The 20,446-nt window shown below is 45.2% G+C and overlaps 1 protein-coding gene across 1 annotated transcript in view; it reads right to left on the reverse strand.

The window, feature by feature from the left end:
• The window catches only part of SIGLEC15 (sialic acid binding Ig like lectin 15), a 98,352-nt gene that overhangs the window by 18,179 nt on the left and 59,727 nt on the right, over positions 1 to 20,446 (reverse strand). Inside the window, exons 2-5 of the mRNA XM_088476519.1 lie at positions 7,458 to 7,502; positions 6,414 to 6,813; positions 3,016 to 3,390; positions 1,949 to 1,979 (exon numbers count right to left, since the gene is read on the reverse strand). Of these exons, the coding sequence (XP_088332645.1) occupies positions 1,949 to 1,979; positions 3,016 to 3,390; positions 6,414 to 6,813; positions 7,458 to 7,502 (851 nt within the window). The remainder of the gene's footprint in view (positions 1 to 1,948; positions 1,980 to 3,015; positions 3,391 to 6,413; positions 6,814 to 7,457; positions 7,503 to 20,446) is intronic.

A 20,446-nucleotide genomic window follows, 5' to 3' on the forward strand; every position in this document is an offset into this window, starting at 1 on the left:
GCTTGGTTTGCAGCAGTACCGCCCCCTATCTGTGCGCTTGGTTTGCAGCTGTACCGCCCCCTATCTGTGCGCTTGGTTTGCAGCTGCACCGCCCCCTATCTGTACGCTTGGTTTGCAGCTGTACCACCCCCTATCTGTGCGCTTGGTTTGAAGCTGTACCGCCCCCTATCTGTGTGCTTGGTTTGCAGCTGTACCGCCCCCTATCTGTGCGCTTGGTTTGCAGCAGTACCGTCCCCTATCTGTGCGCTTCGTTTGCAGCTGCACCGCCCCTTATCTGTGCGCTTGGTTAGCAGCAGTACTGCCCCCTATCTGTACGCTTGGTTTGCACCTGTACCGCCCCCTATCTGTATGCTTGGTTTGCAGCTGTACCGCCTCCTATCTGTGCGCTTGGTTTGCAGCTGTACCGCCCCTTATCTGTGCGCTTGGTTTGCAGCTGTACCGCCCCCTATCTGTGCGCTTGGTTTGCAGCTGTACCGCCCCCCTATCTGTGCGCTTGATTTGCAGCTGTACCGCCCCCTATCTGTGCGCTGGGTACTGCCCCCTATCTGTACACTTGTTTTGCAGTTGTACCGCCCCCTATCTGTGCGCTTGGTTTGCAGCTGTACCGCCCCCTATCTGTACGCTTGGTTTGCAGCTGTACCGCCCCCTATCTGTACGCTTGGTTTGCAGCTGTACCGCCCCCTATCTGTGCGCTTGGTTTGCAGTTGTATTGCCCCCTATCTGTGCACTTGGTTTGCAGCTGTACCGCCCCCTATCTGTGCGCTTTGTTTTATAGGCATCATCAATATCACTGCGCACTTGCACTATCACTTGCTGCATAAGTTCCATCTGATGCCTCTTTACTGTCCTGTTACCCCCATTCAGCCACTAGTGGAGATGCGTCTCTGGTCTGTACAATTCCATAGATACACAGTAAAGAAACATGTAAGATACATTCGCCAAACTGGCTTGTGCTCAGCTCGGGGTCTTATTAATTTGCAATATCTGGAAACAGAAAGGGAGCATAGAGTAGTTTTAATGGGTTTATTAGATTCCATCTCCAGGTATCTGGGTTTATGGAGAATTGCGGCTATTTTTAATGATTGCGCATAAGTAGGCTCACTCTTTACAGTGTAATTCTTTGCTTTATATGCAAAGGTGTATTACACTATTATCACAATCCTTTTGCTGTCCTTGATACGCTGATGGTGGTAGATTCACTTACATAGTGGCTGATGATTGGACTTCAAAGGGCAATAATAATGCAAAAATTAGCGCGGTTTAGCATTACTTACTATTGCCCTTTGAAATCTATCCGACAAAGCTGCCAATTATCAGTGGCTTTGGGGCCTATTCATCATAGTATAAAAGTTAGAAAAAATACTATTGTCTCTTCCAGGGGACTACAGGTCCCAGCAAGCCTGTCCTGCTTGCTAGTGCCTGAAGTTCCCCCTGTAAAAGAAATAGTACATAAAAAGACAGGACACAGACCCTGTCACTTTGCCCCTGTATTTTACATAACCCGGAGCCTTTGTATACCCTGTATATTTTTCCACAATTTTTAACCCTATATTTACTTTTACACAAACAGAAGCACTGTACAGATCACACTGATTTGTGTAGGCTTCTACAAACACACTGTGAGGTGGTCAAAATAACTGCAAATGACTGGAAATTATTGAGGTTAACAATACTGTAGGAACAAAAACAAATTATTTTTTAATTTTAGTGTCAGAAAAGGTGGTGTGTCCCAAATTATGTGAATTTAGCCGTTTTTATCATTGTTTTTTAAAAAAAAATGCAGATCCAAAACCAAAAACTGTGAGGGCTGTTTTGGCAAAACCAAAACAGAAAGTTAATACAGATCCATAACCAAAACACAATCGGTTTGGTGCACATCTCTAGAAATAAATTATGCTGCAGGAATTAACTCTGTTATAAACTTGAATGTACAGTAGCTGCTACTTACCTGGCAGGGTCAGCTATATACTGTGTCTCATCTGTATGGAGAGAACAAAAATGAGGCATTAACAACAAAAATGTGTGCACTGTTTTTTCCTTTTGCTATAATCAGGTTTGCATACTCTCCCGATTCGGCTGAGAGCCTCTTGCACACACTCACACATACTTACACACTCACACATACTTACACACACACCGCTGCTGCAGAACACCCGGATCCCGACACTGGAGAATGCTTACACACTTACCAATCATTCAGCCGATGTCTCTGATCTGACTTCACAACTATTTGGGCATTTAAATATTAATATCCAACATTGGGAGGCCCAAGGACAATTCCATCTTGCACCACTTTTCTTGGGAAGGCTTTGCAAAGATTGTGTAAGTTTGACAGACTATGCATATTATTGTACTTTACTGGGGCATTCATGTTGTTTTGTATTGTGCAATGCCATTCATCACCAGCTTCTCATCCTGACGTATAGGCCCTGTTTCCTGCAGGTTCTTCACAGATACAGAGAAGTATCATCAAATCATATAATTAATAATTATGGACTTTGACTAGGTTGTTAATCTGCCTTGAATTTCTTGTATTGTCCTGAGGTCTGTGATTTGCTGTTTGGATTCAGTTTCCACTTTAAAATTCTAATTTGGATTTTGGAAGCTTGTTTTTATTCGTTTTTTCTTCATCTTCATCTACTAACTTTTGTCACCTGCTCAAGGCTCTGTAATTTCTGCTCACTAATACATCTTACCCTGCTATACATACGTACTTGCATGCACTGGAAGTATATAATTACAGCTGGACTTGTACAGTACTTTACTTTTAATGGAACTAAACCAATATCGGTGGCCACATAGTTTTGATTAGGTGTCTTTCATTAGCTTGGAATTTGGTCCTGTGTGATCTTATATACCCTATGTCTCATGTCTGCACCTCCTTCACCTGCATTGAATGTAATGCTTTGTTGAATTAAAAAAAATGCCAAACATCCCTTTTATACCCACTGTGACACATTTTGCAACCAATAGTAAATAACTGACCAGTTAATAATAAAATGTACACACACCCACCTTTGCTGTAATAGCAAACTGCACCTATCATCAGGAATAATATCAGGAACTTGGCCCCGATGGCGATCAGCAGTGTAACATACACAAGGCTGCTGCTGCTGCCCCCTGGTGTGAATTTAAAAAAATACACTGATCCCTCCACTTTTCCATGACTGTTTGTAGCTACACATGTGTACTTTCCCTCCAGCCTCAGATTATGGAGCTCTGTGGCCTTCTGGTGCTTTAGGATGGGCCCAGTAATCATTGTGTCTTCATGGTTATTCAAGGGGTCAATCCAGACCAGTGTGGGCACAGGTTCCCCTTCAGCCGTACAGACCGCATGATATCCCCCGCGGTGATCAAAGCCCACTGTGATATTCACAATCCTGGGAGAGGCTGAAAAATATACACATTATGAATTTTATTATATTGTCCTTGAGATTCTAACGTGTTTCATAGTGTATAAGGGACTATTTATAATCACTTGTTTAAAAAAAAAAAAATCTTTTAGGGATTATAATGCATTTACACTTGCATTTTATAGAGGATTTCCACCACCATGATTTGAATTGATATAGCTTTACGTACCCTCATGCGACTTTCAAAGAGTATGTTGCTTTCTGTCTCCTGTTACCTATCAGACAAACGTGCTATAATCAGGAAGTATTGTTTATTTTTATTACTATTAGGCACAGTAACACTGCCCTGCTGTGCCCTCTGCATTGCCTACAGTTTTATACCGAAAACATCTTTGTGTTGCATGAAAATAACCAACTCTGCCTGACCATATAAACTAATGTTTTTCTCATCCGAGTTTGCACAAATCAGCAATATAATTAGTGAAAGTTACATGAGGGCATCTGCACTTCTGTGATTAGTTTGAAGTATCATGTTATTTGTTTCTGAAATTATAACTTTTTTAGTTAATTACTTTTAGTTATCTTTTTTTACCTACCATTACTACCTCAAAAGACCTGTGACCCTCTATATACATTATATATTATATTCACCTTATATTGTCTAATTAACAATATTGAATTTCTCTGGGGAAATTGCTCAAGAACTGTGACCCTATATATACAGTATATATTATATTCCCCTTATATTCTCTAATTAATTATATTGACTTTGGGTAAATTGCTGAAGGCAAAGAAACGCGTCAGTAGGCAACGAGCAGCAGTCTCTCAGTGGTAAATAATCTTTATTGTGTCCATCTGATTGAAGAGCACAATATATTTTTTTTTTTATCAAAAAGATTCTGCTAAATGAAACTTTTACCTTGCAATATAAAAAAAGACATAATAACCCTAATGTAAGGAGGAGATGTTCACAGAATCCCTGGACTGATGAGAAGTTCTGGTGTCTAAAAATCAATTGTAATTGGCAACTGTATTCTACACAGACAGCAGAGACGTCCAAATAACTTAAATATTCTGAAACACCTCCGGTTCGTCAAAGTGAAAAAAAATGTCTCTTGTTTATTTTTATTACGTGTACATAGGGCCTGATTCGGACCCATTCGCTAGGCTGCATTCGCTCATAGCGAGCTGATGTTTGCAATCTGCGCATGCGTATAAGTCGCTGTGCGGGTGCGCGAACCAGTCCATGCGATTGCGAAGCGCTCGCCCCTTGTACATAGACGCCTCGCTAGAATGAGTGACAGGACAAGCAGTTTGTGGGTGGTGACAGGTTTTGATCGATGGAAATGGGGGTGTGGTGGTGTGAACGCAGGCGTGTCTGTACATCTGAATGCCGTTTCAGAGGGGTGCATAATTAAGATGCAGCCTCAGCGTTATACACTGAAGCACTCGCAGTGCTTGCGGTAGGGTATGGTCAGCCACAAGTGCTGCGTATGGGTCCGATGTTTCTCGATATTACCGATTGTTGAATACACTTCCTGGACATGACGTATGTTACTAAGGGAAAGTGCGCATCTTAAGACAGGCTGGTGGACGTCTAAATATACATCGTGATCGCACGCCAAGACATAGTGGGTGTGCTGATGTCTTGCCATGCGATCGCGGGATTTGCATACTTTGGCTGCTGATGGCTGCGTACGAACGCATCTAGTGAGCGGGTCTCAATCGGGCCCTGAGTTCACTTATAAGGTGTTATCAAAATGTAGATTTCCAGATTGAAATGTAACACTCTTTATAATATGACTATGGAGCGACTTCCTATATACTGTATGAGCCTTTTTCCAAAGTGTATTTTAGAGTAAATTCGATTTTTGTAGTATTGTTTTTTTACGATGATATTTATGACTCATTGGGTTATTCATTGAATTTATTGGGCATATAATCAATCTAGAAGTGCTGTTCAGTTCTTTCCTTATACCGTAATACTGTATGATTTACATACAATTAATATTATGTCATTAGAATACAAAGGTATTTATTCTTGTTATAGGGCTGTACCTGTCCTCAATTCTGTTTGCAGAATTCAGCCAATCATAAGAGTTGCCATTGTTTGTCTCCCCTTATTCCCTTTATCTGCCCCCAAAACTTCCTAATCCTGTATAATACTGTAGTCTGATGATGTGGCTTAGTGATGAGAGATATCTTTGTCATTGGGGGCAGGTATGTTAAATAAGCTGAGGACATGTGCGTTTCTATAATGGGTGAATGGTGTGCGGTGCACACGGGCCCCTAGGCCCATGGGTGCTGGTGCCAATTTCATAGAGATCTGCACATGCAGAGTAGAGAAATAACCAGGAAAGTGGTGGCGCCGCTGGCGAGAGAGGGAATGGGGGGAGACGGAGGGGGAAGGGCAACATTTAGAGGCTGCCCATAGGCCTCCCCCTCTCATAAACTGCCCCTGACTAAGGATATGTAACTATCGGTCCAGTGGTAATCTCAAAGTACATACCTAATATGTTTTGTTGTGGAATAACCCACAACGTCATCTGATGAAGTTGTGAGTTATCCTACAATGAAACGCACCAGTTACACTACTTTAAGACTACTATGACATCATCAGCTTAATGATGAACAAGAGCATGACCAGGTCCGGGAAGAGAAAGTATGACAAAGGACAGGTAAAGAAGTGACAGACATAATCCCCTCCCCCAAATAGCAATGACACAAAGGGATCATAGAAGTGTTTCTAGCATTTAAATTGCCCTTTTCTATGCATAATTAAACAAATTAATTTTTTGAGGTTACTCATCACTGGAGGAAATCACCTAATATACTCAGATAAACTCACCAAACACTGAGAATTTTCCCCTCAGTTTGAGTCTTCCGGGATCCTGAAGATTAAAAACATATCAGCCATTGGCACCAATATATAGGTGTGGAGCTTACAGGAATGACCTCTATCTGGCTGCTACATGGGATGTGGACCAGCAGTACTGTAACGGGGGGATGTCAACACATTTTATCAACTGTAATGGCAGATTGCATCAATATAGTTCTTACCAGATATGTGCAGCCACGTCCCGGATTTCGTTTCATACTTGTCGTGCCGATCGCTAGACAGTTCCACTCTACAATAATATTTATTACCATCTGCCCACGTCAGGTTCTCGATGCTGATGGAGATATTATTGTTACGAAGGTTCCCGATCAGTCTGAACTTGTTCATGTAGTTCACTGTAATCTTACACGGGTCATTACTGCCGTCACTCACACATTTGAAGACCACGGTACCATTGTATGGTTGCTTGATCCTCCATATGACTGTCAGGCCACCGTAATGGTTCTTGTGAGGGTGGGTAAACAAACAGGGCAAAGTGGCGGCTTTACCTATCTCACCGGTAACATCTGTTGATACTTGAAGGGACCAGGAGCTTCCACATACTCCTGAAATAAAGCATGGCTGGAGTGAAACCACAGGTAATATGAAAGAACAATAGGCACATGCATGATGGAACTCAGGAAAATACTTTTTTCTTTCAATTATTTTTGTTTTCTACAAATCCCTTTTAAAAAGGTTTTGATTGCTATAGGGGCCCAACATTGACAGTATAAGTTGGTACTGAAAATACACTCACCAGGTGCAAAGCTCAAATCTGGATTAATTTTTGCCAAAAATGTCGTCAATGTAATGGAACATCTCTATCAACCAGACTACTGGGTCAGTTGTTTCTTGAAAGATTTAGTGGAATTGTCCACAGTCAGACTAAGTTATTGGCAGCGTTACCAATCGCATTATGTGACTGCATTGTCTTTCTTACTTCTGTGGTTATCACCCAGGAGTTTTGAATTGTTTTTTTTTTTTATCCAGTTGGATATTTCCATTGTCCCTATTTACATCTCTGCCTATATGTTATTATTATATGCACAGAGCAGTTTTGTGTTGTAGGCAGGGATAAGGGGAAACGTGAAGAGCAAATGTAAAACAACTGATGGCAACCAGAATTCTAAAAGTAAATGAGGGCTCATTCAGATTGAATGCAAGTTGACGGTAATTACAACCGCATTGTGCGCACGGGGAATAAAATGCGCATTTTCTCCTGTCACCAGAGTTGCATGCATCTTTGCGGCCGGGCCATTGTCATCAGTAATCTGAAAACAGATGAAATTACGTGTAAACATTGCGCTACATGATCCTCAATTACGTCAGGACGCCCTCACAGGACTCTGCCTAGGTGCTAATGCCCTACTATCACTCTGTTACCCCTCCAGCTACATGTGCCTGAGGTGCATATGACATCGCCCGTCCTCGTGTACTCCCAGATTCAGAGCATGCGCAGGGTGAGAAAACGTAAATTACATTTGGCAAACCGGCTGGCGTTCAAATGTACATAATCTCCAAATCATTTATTCAAAGTCGCAGGGGAATAGGTATAAAAATAATCCTTTATGTTTATAAGACCGTGTGACACTTCATTTTGCGATAGCGGATGTGAGTAATGGAGCAACATCCGTTATCTCAGCAGTCGCAATTGGAAGTAAATCCAAAGTATAATACATCAGGTGTAACACATGTAGATGAGTTGTAGCAGCTCTATGTTACATTTCTGTGCTCTAATGTCAGTTAACCACCGTCTACTGACAGAGCCAACTCTATACTCACAGATATACACTAGATACCTCTAATCCAAGTTCAAATGTGACAGAACTACAAGTTCCAACATGCCCCGCATGATGAGATTTGTAGTTCCACCACAGCTAGGAAGCCCCATGTTGGCTAGCCTGCTCTTAACCATTCTAGTGCCCCCTACCTGCATCCTGAGATACTACCGTCAGGGGGGAATGGGTTCGATTCCCGTCAGCGGCAGCCCGACAGGAGCAGAGTGCGACGCAGGGGAAGCCCGACAGCGCTGGAAATCCCGATCGTGGATAGGTAAGTATTTACTAACCTAACCTAACCCCCCTAACCCTCCTTAGGGGTGCCTAACCCTAATCCCCCCTCTAAGTGCCTAACCCTAACCACCCCCTTCCCCGCTACCTAAACCTAAGTCCCCCGGGGGGGTGCCTAACCCTAAGTCCCCCCCGGGGGTGCCTAACCCTAACCCTCCCTCCCCCTAGCCTAGCCCTAACCCTCCCGGGGGGGTGCCTAACCCTAAGTCCCCCCTGGGAGCCCTACCCCTAACCCTCCCCCCCGCGTCAGTCCGCTCGCAGTGCCCGGCATCACTACGATCGTGATGCCGGGTGCCGGTCTCCCGGCATCGGGGAAATGCGGGCGTCTACATCTAGACGTCCGGCATTTCACCCTTGCCGGGATAAGACAATCGGGAAGCCGGCTGCCGGTATATAGGCAGTCGGCTTCCCGATTGCTTCCCGTCAGGGGCACTACAAGCATTGAGCTGATTGGCATAAACTACTGTTTCTTCACCAAGTAATAATTTCTTTACATTTATACTGAATAATTGTTTTTTATTGCAGTTACTGAGACTCACCGGTGTTAAGAATGCAGACGAAACAAGCAAATAACAATAGTAATCTCCTCATCATCTCTTTTCATCCAGTTCGTTTTGTAAATGAACATACAGGAGCTTTCATATGCTATAAAATCTCAGATGGGAAAAGGGAACTCTGGTTCCAGAGCATACCCTGTGACACTGGAAGAGCCTTGCTGTATATTAGCAATTTCCTATGTAGTCATATGATAATGAGGAAGATTTTCTGACAGTGAGTGCTAAAAATACTGCCAGTCGTTAACGTGACCCATATACATTATATATATATATATATATATATATATACAGTATAATAGCTGAAAAAATCTGTTTGTAGATTATCAACAGCAAATCCCTTTGCCCAAAATGTTTTCCTTTGCGATAATTTTGCTAAAAAATAACATTAACCATTAGAAAGTAGAATCAGGTGTAACCTGGTTTGAGAGCTGTGATTTTCTTGCATATACTGAAGCTGCCGGGCATATAACAGTCATTGAGTTCGTTAACTAACACCATGGGGTATGTTTATGAAGAGTCAGCTTCCTCAGAATTTAAAGCGGCACTAACATTACGTGCAAAACACACCAGGCCTTGTAATTAATACTACTACCACCACTTTAAAATTTTGAGGTCAAGCTCACCTTGAGGCGGTGTCTTCTAATGGCATGATGGCATCCAGCAGTCAGGGCGTATTAACCCATGGCCAGGTCTCTAGGCTTTCAGGTATTTCGGGACCACGCTGGCACTTAAGTCTGTTATACCACTACAGCTGACAGTCTGACCCTGGTACGGCAAGGTGTTCCCCTGTCCACATTCCAGATAGTGGTGATGTCTCCCTGTGGCGTGTCTGCAGTGTAGCATCTACTGATAGTGCAGTCACACACAACGGGATGTGTAAGATGACTCTTGCTAGTGGGGCCTATTCCCGTATAGTGTGCACTAAGGGTGTTTCTAGAGAGGCGGGGGCCCATGTGCAGTCTCCGACACGGGCCCCCTCCTCTCCGCCCGGCGGCCGGCAGCGCACTGAGCTGTGCGTGGTCAGCGCCTGAGTCTATAGTGTCTGCACAGGTCACCGGGAAATAGCCGCGGCGGCCATTTTCCCTGTACTACGCATGCGCAAACAATGGGAAAATGGCCGCTGCGGCCATTTTACAGTCGTTTTACAGCGCCGGACCCCTGCACCGACGTGGGACTGTTACTGTTACTGGGACTGTTACTGGTAAGTAACATTATGGGTGCAGGGTGTGCGGTGCGGGGCTCCCCTGGACCCAGGGGCCCGTGTTCCCCGCACACGCTGCACCCATTATAAATACGCCCCTGGTGTGCACGCCATACGTCTCCCTCACCCTGAAAGTGGTCGTCAGTGTTTTGGATGTCCTTGTGTGTGTGTCGTGGTGGCTTCCCACACTATGCACTCACCAGTAGGCTGCAGCGTCTGTCCTGGGGTGTGCACTCCGGATCTTCCGTCCAGTTGGCTCCACCCTTACGCTGCGGTATCCTTGCTCTGCACTCAGTGGTGGTTCCCTAGTGGGCAGCCAGAACCTCCTGTCCCAGTGTGTGCTGAGGTCTGGAGAAAAGAGAACTTCCTCCAGGTAGCGGCAGTGACAGCAGCTGTGATGGCGGCGGTCACATGTCCTCTCATGGAGGTACAACAACCCTGATCCTAGTGCGCTATTGGTCCACTGTCTCCCAACCTCCCCATTGTCTCAAAACAAACCTCAGCTGACTACGAGTGTGCCTTGCAATTTCTCCCTGCATCCTCCTGTGGCTTCATAGTTGCAGCGGCTGGGCAAAAGCGTACTGATGTGATCCAGTCCCAGAGGGCAGATTCCCAGTTTTAGTGTATATTAGTGCGTTAGTCTGGACAATAACTATTATACTTTGCATTGATAAACTAGTTAGGTTCTATGCTAACATATTATGTCATTCTTTATCAATATGTTGGACAAACAAAATATATACATTTATTTACAATTATTTAGATTTAATCTCAACGAGTGTCATTTCTGCAATAACCACCAGGGGGAGACATTAAGCAACCTTAGATGTTTTGTGCTTTATGATAATAGTAACTGTGAAAGCATGTACAGTATACAACATGTACAGTATACAACATGTACAGTATACAACTCTTATTTTTTCATTATTTATATTTTTAATTTATGCTTCATGCTGCAGCCCTGAAAACACTGTAATTTGCTTTTAGTTTGTATAGAAGGCTCCAATCATGGTTTGATTAGCTGACAGCGAGGGCCATTGGGCCGGTAGAACCAGACGTCATTGTACAGTAACGTCTGACACTGATCAGGTGAGTGATGTGGATAACTGGCAAATTGTGATATCAAACGGCGATTGTGCCAGGGGGCAAACACAGTATCTGCCACGGCTCTCAGCCAATCAGCGTTAAGCCCTTTGAATGCAGGGAAAAAACAACTAAAAGAAGATGGCACTGGTTCCCATGGCCGGCACCCCCCGCTGCCGACACACCTGCTGCCAGCACCCCCCACTGCCAACACACCAGCTGTTGGCACCCCCACTGCTGACACCGCCGGCAGCCCCATGCTGCCAACACCGCTGGCACCCTGCACTGAGAACACCCCTGCACTCCTGATACAGTCAGCAAACCTGCACTGAGGACACCGCTGGCACCCCCGCTCTGCCGACACCACCAGTACCCTGCACTGAGGACACTGCCAGCACCGCAGCACTGCCATTCCATGTACTGAGGACACCGTCAGCAACCCCCGAACTGCCAACACAGCCAGCAAACCTGCACTGAAGACACTGCCGGCACCCCCACACTGCTGACACAGCCAGTAATCCTGTACTGAAGACACCACTGGCACCCCCTCATTGCCAACACTGCCGGCACCCTACACTGAGGGCACTGCCAGCACCGCAGCACTGCCATTCCATGTACTGAGGACACCACCAGCAACCCCACACTGCCGACACTATACAGTAAAAGTATACAGTAAGTATACTTTTGGTGTATCCAACCCACACTGTTTCATACCTGCACTGCATCCAACCCACTATGTATCCCGCACTGTATTCAACCCACACTGCAGCCGGCCTCCACTGTATCCAACCCACTATGTATCCCGCACTGTATTCAACCCACACTGCAGCTGGCCTCCACTGTATCCAACCCACACTGTATCCCGCACAATATCAGACCCGCACTGTATCCAACCCACACTGTATCCCGCACAATATTAGACCCGCACTGTATCCAACCCACACCGTATCCCGCACTATATTAGACCCGCACTGTAACCCACACTGTATCCGACCTGCACTGTTTCTGACTCACAGGTACGGAAGGAACGGAGCACTGTTTTTAATGGTCAGGGAGATTTTGGGGAACTGTTCAAGAAAAAGTCTGATTGATTGGAGCTTTACAAGGGTCAGTCATTGGTGGCCCGGCAACCCCAATGAGGAAAATACAGATTGGGCAGTGAGAATAGGCATGTGCTGGGGGCGACTAACTATTTTCAGCAAGAATATTCCATGCATGATGTCGATTCTTAGTAAATTTCTGTGTTGCATTGTTACTTTCTATTGAACGTACTTGTGAGTTGGTTTGGCATATACCTATGTTGGTGAACAATATTGTGTGAGGTGGTCAAAATTGACTGGAAATAAATGTTATTGAGGTTAATAATACTGTTGGAACAAAAAATTATGTGATTTTAGCTGTTTTTATCGTTTTTTGAAAAAAAAAAAAAATACAGATCCAAAACTAAAGCCGAAAAACAAAACACCAAGGAAAAAAAGACAAGTGTAAATGAGCCCCAAAGCAGTTAGTAAGATCTATTTGTTGATGGAAACACACTGATACTTTTACAAAAAATGCATGTAGCCATAGGGATCAGGGAAATTATCCTAATTATCCAATTTGAATGTATATATCTCTGTGGTTTTCTTTTTACTATAACAACTTCATAATAGGGGTAAGGTGCAATCAGGGAGATTATATGACAATGAGTGAGAGTTGACAAGTATGGGTTTCCCTCTCCCATCACCACCCTCCCTGTTGCCTTCACCCGTAAGGTCATCGGCCTGGGCAGTGCGTGAATGGAGGCTGCAGCTGCTGGCATGACAAGTAGGGCGCTACGCAGTCAGTGGTGACAGAGCAGCAGGGGCAGAGACGCCAGCAGACGAGTCGATGCCCGCTGTGTATAGGTGCGGGAGCAGAGCGCAATGTCACCTGGAGGGGAGGGGGCGTCCTGCAGACAGTCAAGTCCACATCTTCTAATTCTAAACACAGAACTGAAAGCAGCTGTTTGCACAAATTACCCCAAAAAAACTATTGCGACTGCGCGTGTATCTGCGGGTGTATCTGCGGGTGAATCTGCGGGTGTATCTGCGGGTGTATCTGCATGCGAAATGCTACGTTACAGTATCATTGGCTGCATATCATTTTAATCAGCGGAAGCTGCTTGTGTGTCCTATTCACATCGCTCTGTGAATAAGACGCCTTTGCAGGTAAAAAGTTGCATGAAAAGATGCTCGGCGCTACCGACTCACGCCACATAGTGCAACTAGAAGGGCTGTTTAACATGCAAGAGGGCTACATCTCAGGCTTGCCTATCCTCCCGATTTGGCCGGGAGCCTCCCGAATATCGGGTGCCGCTCCCGGCCCCCTGGAAAGGCAGGCAAGCCTCCCGGCAGCCACTGACCCTCCCGGCCCCCCGTAGAGTAAATATAGAAACTCCCGCTGAATCGCGTCATCGTGGCCCCGCCCCCTGCTTCACAACGCCATTTATTCCTGCATTGTGAAGAGGGGACGGTGCCACGATGACGCGACCACGCTGTCACGCCCATGGCCCCGCCCCCAATGCATCATTATTGTCCGGCCACGCCCCCCCGCTGTAAGCAGACATGCAGCTCCCTCCCGGAAGGAGCTGAATGTCGGCAAGTATGGTACATCTGTATCCAGCATTGATAAGAGTCAGAGCTGGATTTAGACCTCATGGGGCCCTAGGCAAGATACAAGTTTGGGCCCCCCCTCCCATCCCTGGGGCGCTCTTCAATAGATGTACCAGTTCACAGTACAACTTTAGATATATCCGAAAAAAATGAAGGCAATACTCCATCAGCTTTTTCATGCAGTGTTATTTTAATCTTCACCACCCAGTAAATAAACCACCAATGCTGTACACTACGTCCAGCTATCATAGACAAGTGACAGTTCACACATACTTCATAGTACTTATATTGTCATCGTGTCTGTCGACTTCGGTCCAACTCGGGGCCATTCTAGACATCCAACAAGTTGTCACCACATTAGCAGCACGGCTTACAGACACGATGACAATATAAGTACTATGAAGTATATATGAACTGTTGATAGCTGGACGTAGTGTACAGCATTGGTGTTTTTTTTACTGGGTGGTAAAGATTATATATATGGGAGTAATCCGGCCCTGATAAGAGTGGAGACTGGACCAAGGGAGAAGGTGCCCACAGCAACCAATCAGCTTCTATGTAGCATTTATCAAATGCATTCTATAAGATGATAGGTCTAACCTGATTGGTGTCTGTGATAAATCAACCCTGTAAAAGTTTGTTTACTAAAGTGTCTATTTTTTTTATTCTTATTAGATATAATTGTGGAACTACAGTAAATGAGATCTGCTAATTATACACTTCCTAAATGTATCACATGTCGGCATCTCCAGAGCGGGTGCTACACTGCTGTTCTGGCCTGGCACGTGCTCACACCATAATGCAAAGTGGGACACGTACATTTAATATGTTTGCATGCAGGGTAACTACTGGCGGCACTTTGCATGTAGCCCACAGATGCTGGACAGCTTTATTCTTACACTGCAATTTATATCCCCCTCCCAAATCTACAGTAACTCTCTCTGCACATGTTACATCTGACCCATCTGCAGTGCCGGCTGGGTCCGGGATGTCGGTGCTCAGGGTACCAGCAATTATAATCCCAACCCCGACATCCCAACAGGGTTAGGATACCGACACATGCAGGTAAGCATCCTAACCATACTCCTAACCCTACCTTGGGGATGCCAGGATTCTGAATGTGTCGGGATCTGGCGCCAGTATTCTGAACTTTGGCATCCTGACAACCGGGACATAAACGACATCCCTGCAGTGCAGCATGGTTTTACCAAGATGCACAGTTACACCCAATTCACACCAAACTTATTACCCACTCGGGTTATTGCCGGAGAAACCAGGGTCCTGGCTTGGTGTGAAAGGGTCAACCTGGGTTGTGTGTATAGGGAATCCAACCGTGGTTGCTACCAGGGTCGAACTCTGCATTGACCTGGGTAGTGGTGCGACCCGCGTTATCCGACCTGGGTTACACTAAAAAGAGCTGATTGGAGCTTATGGTGCAGTCACCACTAACTTTTTATGACCTTTATGTTGGCCTGAAAAACTTCCATTTTTAATGACACACACAGGTTTTGCAGGGCTGACACAGGTTCAGTGTGAATGGGGACGACCCAGGAATACCCCAGGTTCGACTTGTGGTGTGAGAGTTGTCTGAGCAGCTGGGACACTAGTTGGAAACGTGTTCAAAAACCCGGTTCAAACCCAAGATTTGATGTGAAAGGGGTTTTACTGGCTTCTTATATGAGCCCCATTCTGCTTATATCATTGACTTCCTCTCCACTGTACCATTCTTATTAATGCTGCGGAAAAAAACGGAAATTTCCCAGTTGGTCTTAAGCTGGGTACACACTGTGCCGACGGATTCCCCAAATGGCGGATTCGCCGAAACAGCGGCCGATCAGGTAAGCTATACAGGCTAACCAATCATCAACTCAATGTGTGTTCTGTGACATCACAATTGGATGACCATTTCAATTTGCCTGCCCAGTTCAGCTGGTCAGTCACCGGCGGTCTCTGCAGCGAGTGTACGGGCAGTCGACTGACCCCGTACACACAGCCAGATGCGGAGATCTTTCTGTACATATATCGCCCATCTGCTGTGCTACAGAGGAGATGCAAAATGTCTGTGAACAACGTAATTCACAGACATAATGGGGGTAAACACCCTCTGATTGACTGGCAAGATATATCGCACAGTGCCTGATTCAGAGCCGGACGCTATTTGAGCTCGCTCGTTCAGAAAAAGGGGCCGGATATTTAAATTGAGCGCTCGCACTTTGCGGTCTGTTGACGCCTCTATGTGTGAGCGAGCGAACGAAACATGCGCTCGCTATTTTGTAAAGACGCCCCCTGGCCGCTCGCATCCTACGTCATCTCCGCTATTTATTAGATTAATCGAGTACATCGAAAGGCGTCTGAACTGCTCGCAGTGCTTGTGGTTGGATTTTCCTACCGCAATCATGCGAACAGTTCAGGCTAAGAAACAACCAAGTGACGTGGTCAATGACGCTGCTTTGTTAATTATGCACACCCTTAAAACGCCTGTTTTGACCGTTTGGCACGCCTGCGTTCGGATCTCCACTCCCCGTTTTCAAGCACCTTCCCCTGTTACCACCCACAAACGCCTCATCCTGTCACTCAAATTAGCAGGCACTCGCTGTTTTGCGAGCGCTCGATTTCTGGCCGCAATGACTGGTTGGCACATGCGCATTACGACCCATACGCATGCGCAGTTGTGCGAACATCGCTTGGAGCGAACGAGCGGCCGCTTACGAGCGGCTCTGAATCAGGCCCAGTGTGTACCCAGCTTTAGACATATATCGTCACCCTTGTTTAACGAAACGATATACAGTACTGTAAGATTAGAGCCCAGAGATCACATTGTTACATTGTTTCCCTAATAAAGTTTCCCAATCTGTGCTGCAGGCCCAGGACATGATCTCTGTGTCCTGTTGTCATAACACGGAGTGACGGGATTATTAGGGAAGATGTACAGATGGCCGATAACAGGCCTGATAACATTATTATTACATGGCAGGCTCTGAAAGTTATGTCCGTAGTGAACGCGATCTCTCAGTCTCCTGTGTTATACAAGACTTTATGAGTTCCCCACAGCGTAAAACATAGCTTAGTTCATTTTGTGCTGCTTGCACATTTATATCCACTTTGTAATAACTTTGAAATACGTTCAAAAGCAAAATACTATACAGGGCGAAGGACATTTGCTGTCGGACAGATTACATAACGGACAGTTTTCTAAGGAGGTCATGGAAACCATATTTAAAGATACATCTCTTCATGAAGAGTCTTACATATTCAACATATAGCATATTGCATGGTTAACCACTGCAGCACCTGGCACCACTGCAGTGGATCTGGCATTTTGGTGTCACCCCCTCCGAAGGTGACACCCGAGTACTGCCCGCACCCCCCAAATGACACCGCTGGGCACTAGAGAATGGTCGGGCTGTGTGTGTGTGGGGGGGCTAGAGATAGGCTTTAGGGGAGGGTTAGGGGCATTATTCACTGCTGGATGACAGACGACATATTATCATCATCATCATCTGACCACCAGACCCAGAAGACGCCGCTCTAGCCGGCAGAGACCCTTTAGCAGGCGCTCCCCTGGGAGGGTTAGCTTTAGGGTGCGGGGAGGGAGGGTTAGGTTTAGGCACTAACGGGGGAGGTTAGGGGTAGGCACTAGGGGGGGAGGTTAGGGGTAGGCTCTAAGGGGGGAGGTTGGGGGTAGGCACTAGGTGGGGAGGTTAGGGGTAGGCACTAAGGGGGGAGGTTAGGGGTAGGCACTAGGGGGGAGGTTAGGGGTAGGCACTAAGGGGGGAGGTTGGGGGTAGGCACTAAGGGGGGAGGTTGGGGGTAGGCACCAGGGGGGAGGTTAGAGGTAGGCACTAGGGGGGGAGGTTAGGGGTAGGCACTAGGGGGGAGGTTAGGGGTAGGCACTATGGGGGGAGGTTAAGGGTAGGCACTACGGGGGGAGGTAAGGGGTAGGCACTAGGGGGGGAGGTTAGGGGTAGGCACTAGGGGGGGAGGTTAGGGGTAGGCACTAGGGGGGAGGTTAGGGGTAGGCACTAGGGGGGAGGTTAGGGGGAGGCACTAGGGTGGGAGGTTAGGGGTAGGCACTAGGGGGGGAGGTTAGGGGTAGGCACTAGTGGGGGAGGTTAGGGTTAGACACCCCTAAGGGAGGGTTATGGTTGGGGGGGGAGAGGGGTAGGGATAATAGACTTACCTGCGGTGTCAGGATTTCCAACCATCGGGCTGCAGCAGTCGGGATTTGAACCGCTGGGCTAGAGTCCGGCGCTCATTCATACTGAATCCCTGTAACTATATAACTATTTAATGATGTAACCACCCATTGATGTAACACTGTAACTAATTATGTAATTGCTGCATGTAATGAATTTACTATAAATTAATGTAACAATGTGACTAACTGTAAAGAAGTAACCATGTAATAAAGTAATGATTAACAAGATAACTATGTAACTAATACTAAATATTTAACTATGTAATGATGCAACTATAACTATGTAGCAATGTCAATATGTGCTGATAAAGCTATGTAACAATGTAACTATGTAACAATGTAACAATGTAAATAACTTGGAAATGATCTAAATAACAATGTAACTTTGCAATGATGTAACTACGTATATAACAATGTAAAAATGGAATTAACAAAGCACCTATGTAACTGATTATATAACATGTAACAATGTAACCAACTATGTAATGCTGTAACTATGTAAGAATGTAATAACAAATCGAATCCCCTGTCTTTCCAGTGCATATTGATACATTTGGAAGGTATTTAATTTTTTATTGCTACAAATAGTATAGAAGATAAGAAATTACAATTATCAGGTCTAAAACCTGATCATTGATAAATATGCCACTATGATACAATGTATCTGTGCAATGAAGTGACACTGAAACAATGTAACTGTAATAATATGACACTGTAACTTTGCTACATAGCAAAATGTAACTATGTAATGCTGTTACTAAATATGGAAATATGTAATAATGTTACTAACAATGTAATTGTGAATATGTAATTATCTAATGATGCCGCTATGTAGTGATGTCATTAATAAAGTAACTATATATCTTATTATGTAAATATGTAACAATGTACCTGACTGAGAGTGGTACTGTACAGCAGACGTTAACTATGTAACACTGTAACTATGTAACACTGTAACTCAGGGGCATCTTAAGAGAGGAGGGGGCCCGTGTGCACTCCCCGTGCGTGACCCCCTCCTCTCTTCCCGGTGGCCGGCAGCCGACTGACGCGGCTGGCCAGCCACCGGTGCATTAGTATACTCCATGCACTAGAGTGTGCCCGGAGACTACTGTGCATGCGCAGAACGCGGAAAAATGTTCGTGGCGGCCATTTTCCAATGTTCTGAGCACCGCTGACACCCGCCGCGGGACCACGGACAGATGAGTTTAAAATAATATGGGTGCAGTGTGTGCGGTACGGGGCCCCCCTGGACCCGGGAGTCCGTGTGCCCCGCACACACTGCACCCATTATAGATACGCCACTGCTGTAACTGTGTAACGCTGTAACTATGTAATGCTGTAACTGTGTAATGCTGTAACTATGTAATGCTGTAACTGTGTAACACTGTAACTATGTAATGCTGTAACTATGTAATGCTGTAACTATATAATGCTATAACTGTGTAATGCTGTAACTGTGTAACGCTGTAACTGTGTAACGCTGTAACTGTGTAACGCTGCTGTAACTATGTAACGCTGTAACTATGTAACGCTGTAACTGTGTAATGCTGTAACTGTGTAATGCTGTAACTGTGTAACGCTGTAACTATGTAATGCTGTAATTATGTGACACTGTAACTATGTAATGCTGTAACTGTGTAATGCTGTAACTATGTAACACTGTAACTGTGTAACGCGGTAACTAAGTAACACTGTAACTGTGTAACTCTGTAACTATGTAATGCTGTAACTGTGTAATGCTGTAACTATGTAACGCTGTAACTATGTAACACTAACTGCGCAATGCTGTAACTGTGTAATGCTGTAACTATGTAACACTGTAACTGTGTTATGCTGTAACTGTGTAACGCTGTAACTGTGTAATGCTGTAACTATGTAATGCTATAACTATGTAACACTGTAACTGTGTAACACTGTAACTATGTAACGCTGTAACTATGTAATGCTGTAACTGTGTAATGCTGTAACTATGTAATGCTGTAACTGTGTAACACTGTAACTGTGTAATGCTGTGACTATGTAACACTGAAACTGAGTAATGCTGTGACTATATAAGGCTGTAACTGTGTAATGATGTAACAATGTAATGCTGTGACTTTGTATTGCTGTAACTGTGTAACACTGTAACTGTGTAATGCTGTGACTATGTAACACTGAAACTGTGTAATGCTGTGACTATATAAGGCTGTAACTGTGTAATGCTGTAACTATGTAATGCTGTGACTTTGTATTGCTGTAACTGTGTAACAATGTACCTGACTGAGAGTGGTACTGTACAGCAGACGTTAACTATGTAACACTGTAACTATGTAACACTGTAACTCAGGGGCATCTTAAGAGAGGAGGGGGCCCATGTGCACTCCCCGTGCGTGGCCCCCTCCTCTCTTCCCGGTGGCCGGCAGCCGACTGACGCGGCTGGCCAGCCACCGGTGCATTAGTATACTCCATGCACTAGAGTGTGCCCGGAGACTACT

This window comes from Taudactylus pleione, unplaced genomic scaffold, assembly GCF_031769625.1.
Source record: "Taudactylus pleione unplaced genomic scaffold, aTauple2 ptg000189l, whole genome shotgun sequence".
NCBI lineage: Eukaryota > Metazoa > Chordata > Amphibia > Anura > Myobatrachidae > Taudactylus > Taudactylus pleione.